The sequence below is a fragment of the Octopus bimaculoides genome, chromosome 15 (assembly GCF_001194135.2).
Source record: "Octopus bimaculoides isolate UCB-OBI-ISO-001 chromosome 15, ASM119413v2, whole genome shotgun sequence".
Classification (NCBI taxonomy): domain Eukaryota; kingdom Metazoa; phylum Mollusca; class Cephalopoda; order Octopoda; family Octopodidae; genus Octopus; species Octopus bimaculoides.
Genome location: NC_068995.1, coordinates 51,308,848 through 51,318,326, shown reverse-complemented (window position 1 = coordinate 51,318,326; position 9,479 = coordinate 51,308,848). Strand labels below are relative to the sequence as shown.

At 33.7% G+C, this 9,479-nt stretch overlaps 1 protein-coding gene across 3 annotated transcripts in view; it reads left to right on the top strand.

Annotated features, from left to right (window-relative positions):
* LOC106870812 (probable peptidylglycine alpha-hydroxylating monooxygenase 1) overlaps positions 1-6,666 on the top strand; it is a 36,304-nt gene extending 29,638 nt beyond the window's left edge. For all 3 annotated transcript variants that reach the window (XM_014917028.2, XM_014917026.2, XM_014917027.2), the window contains exons 6-13: positions 192-281; positions 674-722; positions 1,179-1,243; positions 1,823-1,903; positions 2,563-2,639; positions 4,161-4,214; positions 4,973-5,022; positions 5,789-6,666. In XM_014917028.2, coding sequence (XP_014772514.1) covers positions 192-281; positions 674-722; positions 1,179-1,243; positions 1,823-1,903; positions 2,563-2,639; positions 4,161-4,214; positions 4,973-5,022; positions 5,789-6,209 — 887 coding nt within the window. In that variant the 3' untranslated portion in view covers positions 6,210-6,666. The remainder of the gene's footprint in view (positions 1-191; positions 282-673; positions 723-1,178; positions 1,244-1,822; positions 1,904-2,562; positions 2,640-4,160; positions 4,215-4,972; positions 5,023-5,788) is intronic.
* The last annotated feature ends 2,813 nt before the right edge of the window (positions 6,667-9,479 follow it).

Genomic DNA, 9,479 nt, shown 5'->3' with positions numbered 1-9,479 from the left:
ATATATATATATATATATATATATATAATATGCACATACATATGTATAGTTTTGTTTTTATAATTTTTGCATTTTAATTTTTGGAGTTTTTAGTAATTTTTTTTCTTTTTGCAAGAATCTTTACCACATTGATTGCTAATGATTTATCCATTTCTTTCTCTGTTTCCTTCTTTTTTTAAAAAAATTTTCAGATGTTGGATTCAAAGTCGGTGGCAGTTCCAATGTGCAACATCTTGTCCTGCAGATTCACTATAAGAATGTGGACAAATTCCTCCCACCTAGTGAGTATTTTTCTTTCTAAGCAACTTATTTATTTGTGTGTGTGTGTGTGTGTGTGTTTATTTGAAAGTGCAAAGGAATAGAATGCCAGTAACTTTATGGCATATCATCATCATCATCATCATTATCATCATCTTCTTCTTCATCATCATCACCATTATTGTCACCACTGCCACCAATATCATCATCATCATCATCACATCACCACCAGCACAACCACCAACACCACTATATACAACCATGCCAGAAAATATTATATTGTAGATAAAGTAGATTATTATTGTTAATAATAAAGAAGATCATTATTATCGTTTTTACACTCACCGCAGCTCAAGAAATTACTACAACAATGAAATTTATCCATTCAAAAAGGGTTTATTTCTTTCTCTTGTAGAAAACGAAACCGATTCATCAGGATTGACACTCACAGTTACAGATGGACCGTAAGTATTTGTTCTAGGAATTCTCAGTCCTCACCCACAAACGCTTTCCAAAGTTAAGACATGGCTTATTCATTCTCAAATAATTTCTATTTTGCTTTTCAATTTTTATTCATTTTATTATATTTTTATATTTCATTGTCTAAAATTTTTCTCTGATATAGTATTCTCTCTCTCTCTCTCTCTCTCTCTCTCTCTCTCTGTAACTTCTGCTGATTATATTAAAAAATAAAATGATATCTTAATGATTTCTTACATTGATTATAATGCCACATATCTATATTTAAGGGGGAAAATTAATTGAATCAACTCTCATGGTGGTGATCGACAACATTACTAACAATATCTCCTAGATAAGTTGTTTTATTTCTTGTTTTATTTGTTGTTGTAGCCATCGTTAATTACTATCAATAATAAAAGGCATAACTGAAACTAGTTTTTTTTTTTTTATCTTTTTAGAATTAGACGAAGGGCTGGAGTATATCTTCTAGGAACAGGTGGTGTGATTCCCAGGCGTTCTTCAAGTAAGTTACATCCTGTATGCAACCAATTAATTCTTTAAAAAAAAAGAATCTGCTATTTTCTTCAAATCTTATTTCCAATAAATATTATTAAATGAAGGGCATCCAGCTGTAGAAGCCATGCACAGTGCGAGCCCTTGGACTCATCAGATCTTGTCAAACTGTTCAACCCACGCCAGCATGGGACATGGATGTTAAATGATGATGATGATGATAAATGATAAATGATAGATCTAGGTTTGAATGTGTGGTTAAGAAACTTGCATCACAACTACATGGTTCTGGGTTCAATCCCATGGTGTGGTGCCTTTGGACAACTGTTTTCTACCACAACCTTATGTTGACTAATAACTTGTGCATGGAATTTGGTTGATGGAAACACTGAGGAAGATCAAGATAGAAGATAATGGCATTTACTGAGCCTTAAAGTTTATTACCATACCAAAAATGGGGGGAAAAAAACCCTCACTTTTTGGGGTCCATTGATCATATGAATCACTAAATACAATTTAAGGGAGAAAACAGAACTAAAATATTTTTAATCCATATTTTTCTTTTTTTTTCTTTCTTTTTTATTTGTAGTATATCTTGAGACTGCTTGCCTCTATAATGAGAACATAGTTCTTCACCCTTTCAGTTATCGGACACACACTCACTCGCACGGTAAGTCAAACAAAATTTGCCATAACATTTTCTTACTCGAGTTTCCAGTGTCACCAATAATGATTTAAAGCATCAATGAGGACATGCTTGCATTGGAAACCTGTGGTTATTATGAGCATCATGGATATTTAGCATATGAGATGTAGTTGCAACTAAGGATTTGGTTGAGGAAACTGTATGGAAGCTTGTGTGCGTGCGTGTGTGTGTTTCGTTGTCTCGACATCACATGAGAATCATAAATGAGTTTTATTGTCAGAAAAGTCATGTCATTCATTTCCAATATTTTGCAAAAACATGTCTGGACATGGAAAAATTTTACGTTGCTCATTTAAAAAAAATATACAAATAAATTGTTTTTGTGTGATGTAGTGTTGAGGAAAGGCTGTGATGACTGTTTAAGCTTTAGACCTGGGTTAGTTATATGCATAAATTGTATTGGATTGTTATTAAAAATGAGATTGATGTTTATAAACTGTATGTATAAGAGTTCGTGAATGAGAAGGAATAACAAAAAAAGAATGTGATTGGAATAAACAGGTTTACACACTCAATATTGCTGAATTTTTAAAATTATTTTTACCATTTTCTCTTAGTTGGTAATAAATTTCGAATCACTTTTCAAATCATTGTCAAATCATGTCTTTTGTCATCTTGTACAGGTAAAGTGGTATCCGGTTATCTAATTCACAATGGGAAATGGCATGAACTTGGACGCAAAAACCCACAAAAACCCCAGGTAAATAATTTGATATCATTTTTTCATGCTCAGAATTGCTACAACATGAAACAAACTACCAGCATCAGTTGTTAGCAGTTGAGGCCCTACATCCTTCAAAACTTCCTTCAAAACAGCACACTTGACCCCCACCCACCCCCACCCACCTCTTATTTCTGAACGACTTATTCACCGTTCACTTCCTCAGCATATTCTATGCATTTTTGGTTTCTTTCTCTGATGAATTGTATTGCGCCTGAGATTGTGTACAATAAGTTCATTATTTTATTATTATTTTCTTATATTTATCATTATTATCATTAACATTGTCGTCTAGGAAGGTAGCGAAAACTGTCAGAATTTTACAGTTTGTGGTATTTAGTTATTTGGAATTCGAACCATTCTCAAATTAACTTTCCATCCTTCCTTTCCAGGGTCAGTGACGAAGTAAAAAAAAAAATTTTTTTTTTAAAAACTGATCCACTCTTAATGGGTTAAAATGCTTCGACTGACTTGAACAACCTCTAAAATCTGTGGATCCGACTTTATATTAGATATCCTCATACATATGCATACACGTACACAATACATAAAACGTATATATGTATATATAGCCGAGTTCATTCTTTATTATTATTTTGTTTTTAATAAAATATGGTACGTTGTCTTCTGCTGAACCGGGGTCATCCCTCGACCCTAGGGTCACAGCAGATCCTCATCTCATGGAGAGTACACGGCGTAAAACGTGTGCGGAACCGAGCAACACTATTTTCTGAAGTTCTCCCACTTTAACACTGTAAGGGAGTTTGTTGAGCTGCTTATCAAAGCCCTTATTATTATTATTATTATTATTATTATTATTATTATTATTTAATTCGAAGTTACTCCGTCGCTACAAGAAATTCGAAAAATAATTTCAAAGAAATGTATTGTTCAGGGGAGAGAACTCGTGCGAACTGTCGTTACTGGCGATGTGAAGCAGAAAGCAAACTAAATGAGAAGAGAGGAAAAAGGAGAAGAGGCGAACAAGAATATCGTGAATTAGACTTAAAATGCAATGAATGCGTGTGAAGGTAGCAGCACAAGAAATGCCAAAGCAGCGATCCATAATATTCAATCTGCTGAGAGCTGACGACATTTACCATATTTTTGGTCCTCCAAAGTCGTCTTGGTGTATAATTCGAACTACTGTTTTTTGTTTTTCTGTTTCGTTTTTTTTTGGTGGGGGGGAGAAAATTTTGGTATGAAAGTGTTGGATTAACCATTAAGCAAAACAAGGTATCAATGGGAGTGAGGAGGGCACCACAGAAATGGTGATTTCTCGTGCGTCTTCACATTCTGAGTTCAAATTCCGCCGAGGTCGACTTTGCCATTTGTACTTTCAGGGCCGATTAAATAAGTACCAGTTACACACTGAGGTCGATGTAATCAAGTTAATCCCTTCCCCAAATTTCAGGCCTTGTGCCTATAGTAGAAAGGATTATTATTATTATTATTTTTATTTCTATTTTTGCTGTATTCCTGTATTTTTCTATCCTTCAGATGTTTTACAACACAACAACTTCAGGTCTGGAGATTAGGAGAGGTGACATCCTTGTAAGTACCATACTTATTCATATCCTAAACAAACTGAACAGAGACTGACTCATTCTCTCTGTTCTTCCTGCAATGATTTTTTTTTTAAATTTGGGGGATCTTTTCTGTTTGGCTGTCACTTTTCAATCTTTTGAAGTTTTGTTTCAATTGATTTCATATTTGGTGTATTTGTATAGTTTTCTAAAGTAATCAGTGACAGGACATTCATTTTCACTATAAATCAATAAATAAAGAGTTAATAGCTTTTAAAGTTTGCAAATTTTGGGTAACTTTATCCAGTCGAAAGCCACAGACATATAGGTGCCTGTTTCTATAGTAACAAGTTAAGCTATTACCAAGCTGCTTACCATGTGTTCTTCTTGCCGCTTATTGAATACTTACAACACATCTGGTCTGAAGTGATCATAAGATGTGCTAAAAATAATAGCTATATAGGCCTTAGATTACACATGAATTTCTTTTTATTTTTGCATAACCATATGAATTCCCATATGTAGAAGACAAATTTACAAATATTTTCTGAAAATTCCCCCAAAATAAAAATGTTAAGGGGTTATATGGTGTCCATAAAGTAGAAATTTGCCAATATTTCACTTTTTTTTACAGTTGACAACGCATGCAGTCATGCACAAAATGACAGCTTCCAAATCTTGTATATATATCATATATACATATATATATATATACGTGTGTGTGTGTGCGTGCGTGTGTGTGTGTTTATATCTATGTAGCTCATTATTGAAATATTGATTTTTCAGGCTGCTCGCTGTACCATGGTCAATAACGATAGTCATGATATCTTTATTGGGTAACTATCATTTTTTGTCATTTTATTTCATTAGATGCAAGCATGGCTGTCATCATTATCATCATCGTCGTTTAACGTCCGCTTTCCATGCTAGCATGGGTTGGACGATTTGACTGAGGACTGGTGAAACCAGATGGCTACACCAGGCTCCAATCTGATTTGGCAGAGTTTCTACAGCTGGATGCCCTTCCTAACGCCAACCACTCAGAGAGTGTAGTGGGTACTTTTACGTGTCACCCGCACGAAGGCCAGTCAGGCGGAACTGGCAACGGCCATGCTCAAGATGGTGTGTGGTTAAAAAATTTGTTTCCCGGTTACAGTGTTTGGGGTTCATGTCCCACTATGTGAAGCCTTGGCCAAGTGTTGCTACTATAGTCCTGGGCCAACCAAAAGTTTTTGCGAGCAGATTTGGTAGACAGACACTGAAAACAGCCCTTTGCAAATATACATGTATGTATATATCTTTGCATGTGCGTATGTGTGTATGTGTATATGTATATGTGTGTGTGTGCATGCATTATTGTCATGGGTTTCAGGAACATCTCACAGAGACTCTGAATGTATGATCAATGAAATTCCTGGGACCACACAGCATTTCAAGTTTTTTTAACATCAAAACTCCTTGCCTTTACATAAATATAATATGTTTAAACATGCTAAAATAAACTTATGTTTTTAAAATTTTCTAATTATCATTTTCTCTTTCTGTTTTTTTTCTTTTTTTTTCTAAAAAAAAATGCATAAAATGCATGATTGAAATTAACAGATCAACCCAAAATAATGAGATGTGCAATTTCTACATGATGTACTACGTTGAAGGTGCCAATATTCCAGACGATAATTACTGCATGTCACCAGGTCCATTGCGCTGGTCTTGGAGGAATTTCTATTTCCAGCGACGCTTCAAGATGTCGAATGCTCCAGACACGATAAGTGTTGAACCAGAATCAGGCACGTATTATGCTCAAGAGATTTTGCAGAACGAAAAGGAAAACAATGCTGATGGTGGCGAGGGTGAGGTGGAGGACGTGGAAAAAGAGAAAGGAGAAGATGAGGAAATGCAGAATGACGAACAGATGAGTGAAATGAGCAACTTGTTGAATCTGCTGCGTGAAGAGGAAGAGAAAGAAGAGGAGGAGGAGATAAAGCGAAGAATTCAAAGATACGAGGATCTGATGACCAAGTAAATTGCTAAATCAAAAGAGGAAGCACACACACACACACACACACACACATGAACACACACGAACACACACACACATTCATGAACACAAATAAAAAACAAAAACAGGGAAGTCCCACTATTACTTGTTATGGTTGTGTTATACTACTACTATTCCTACTGTAACTACTACTACTACTACTACTACTACAGCTAATAATAATAATGATAATAACATTAATAATAATAATAATAATAATTCAACAAACATACAAAATAGGGTGAAAAAATGTGTAGTTATCAGACATTCTATTTTTCCTGACATTTCTTTTTTCTTAAGGTTTCATGCATATGCACACATGTACACATACACATGCAGACACAAACACACACATATATGTATGTGTATATATATATATACATTGGTTTGTTGAATACTCAAATAAAACTGTATTAATTGATTAAATTTTATTTCATCTGCTCTCAAGTCTTATCTTTAACTTTAATAAACTCTAAGTATATATGTGTGTACATATATATATATATATACATACTTACATACATACGAATTTAGATTTTCTATGGTTTCTGTGGTTTAGTATATTATATTTTGAAGAGATATTTCTTTAATGAATATATTATGTAAAATATCATAAAATATCAAACATTATCATCAAGTTAGAAAACAGAGAGATCTAAGAGATACAAATTAATTTATTAATTAGTCAACATATTCCCCTACAATTGTTTCATTTCGCAACCAAAATTAAAATCACAAAGCATATATATAAATATATAATTTTGCATTTTAAATACCTTGTACGGAAAATCATCAGGGTGTACAAAGGACAATGCAAGGATTACATTAGGCCTTTCCTCCATTATTCCCTGAAAGAATTCCTTCATTTCCTAAGTCTTGCTAGTTTTGGTTTATCATCGATTCTTCATTAACTTTGCTTGTTTTTCTAGGTAGAGGTGCTGGTCCCATGCAAACTCATTTTTACCTTTGAGAAGGGATGGTCCATTTTACTCTAGCCTCTGTCCAGTATGGGAGGTCCTACCAGAAGCTTTTGTTCTGCTGGCACAGGCCTCAGTGTTATTTAGGCATACAAGCCTCTACATCACATCAAGAACTGGATCTTGAGGTGGTTTTGCTAAATTTAAGAAACCAGTATTTTTCCAGACCTTCCAGAATTGTTGTTGGTCTGGTGTTCTACCAATGTTATTTCTACCAGAACATGAAGATGAAGATATTACAGTGGTGGTGGTGGTGGTGGTGGTGGTGTGGTGGTGGTGGTGTGGCGGTGGTAGGGCTGTCAGCTGTCTTGACCAGTTTGACATTTAATAATCATAGTTGAGTTAGGTACGTAAAATTTACAACTAAAAAATCATTTCTCGAAAGAATTAGCAACATAGACAACCATAGACACATACATACACACACATGAAGGAACTGGCATACCAAAATAGATTGGCTTAATAAATATGATCCCTTGATCTTTTAGGAACCAAATCTCCATTCTCCATCAGAATTAGACCCTTCCATCTGAAGGAAGAAAAAGAACATATTACAAAATGTAGTTCTATGTACACTCTACTTACAGAAAGAAAAAACACAAAAAAGAAAACCTGGATGATCACAGCTTGAATGATTTTAATCATAGATCTACATAACCAGTTTTGTTCTGGGGCTAAACAATAAAAGTAACAACAACTATAATAATAATAATAATAATAATAATCTAATGGTAATTAAAAAAGTTCTCCCTCAGTAATGTATTGTATATCTTTGAATAGAAGGTAAATTATATTTTTTACAAAAAATTTTAAAATATATTTTACATAGTTTAAATATGGCGTTTCAGATATCAGGAGCTTGTTTTTCTACATTATTCTCTTTCTCTCTGTCTGAAACACACTTGCACACATACACATATATATAATCAAACCCATGCCAACATGAAAAATGTAAAAACAATTATGATGATGATGATGATAATGCTGATGATGATGTCACATGCTACATGTTATATCTCACACACAATCACACACGTCTTAATATTTATGTACCTGTAATATATATTTGTTGTTATATAATATATATATATATATTAATAAAATACATAATGCACAGAGTATATATGTTTGTGTATGTTACGTTAAAAAAACAACCTATATTTGAATATTTCTATGTGCATATATACACATATACATATATATATATATATATATATATATACACATATATATGTATGTATATATATCTATCTATTTGTATATATATATATATATATATATATATATATATATATATGGAAACACTTAACTGCAAAGATTTAAGAGACCATAAATCAGATTTCATTCTGGAATTCAAAACACAAACTCAGATATTTACAAAGTTTAATATTTCAATTCAAAAAATATATATTTACTCACACACACACACACTCACATACACACAGTCACACACACACACAATCACAATCACACACACAAACATACTTACACACATATTTGTCTATATATTTCAGATTTGTAAATAAAAATATGTCTTAATAAATGTTGCAAACCTCAATAAGCTCTCAGCTTCTGAATTTTTGTGTCAAAAATAAAGAGAAAAAATATTATGATGATGATAATCCTTTCTACTATCAGCACAAGGCCTGGATTTTCTAAGGAGGGAGGACAGTCGTTCACATCGACCCCAGTACTCAACTGGTACTTAATTTATCAACCCCAAAAGGATGAAAGGCAAAGTCAACCTTGGCAAAGTCAACCTTGGCAAAGTCAACCTTGGCAGAGCCAAACCCATGGAAATTCTATGGGTTTTCCTAGTGAAGACTGAAAACTATAGCTATCTGTTGTTTCTGTGATGGAAGAGATGATGACAAATGACAGGCAAGATAGACAGACAGACAGACAAATAACTTCCTTTATTAGCCACACAGGGCCAAACACAGAGGGGACAAAATACAATGTAGAGCTTTTCTTTTCAAAAGAAAACAGAAAATAGAAAAAAAGAGACTGAATACTGGCTTTGTTTCTCCTCGTGCGGTTCCAATGCTTTCGTTTCTTAGAGCACGCATCCTAGCTCTGACAACACATCGTTCATGTTTGGCGTTGAAGTGTTCATCAAGGGCCAACTCGAACGAAAAAAAGGGAAAACAGGACAAGTAAACAGAGAAAGGACTCTTCATCAGTTGTCAGCCGTCTATCTATTCCCCATTTCAAGCATCCAATGACAATATGAGTCTTCAAAGACAATTACTCCCATAAATTCTAAAATAAAATTTAG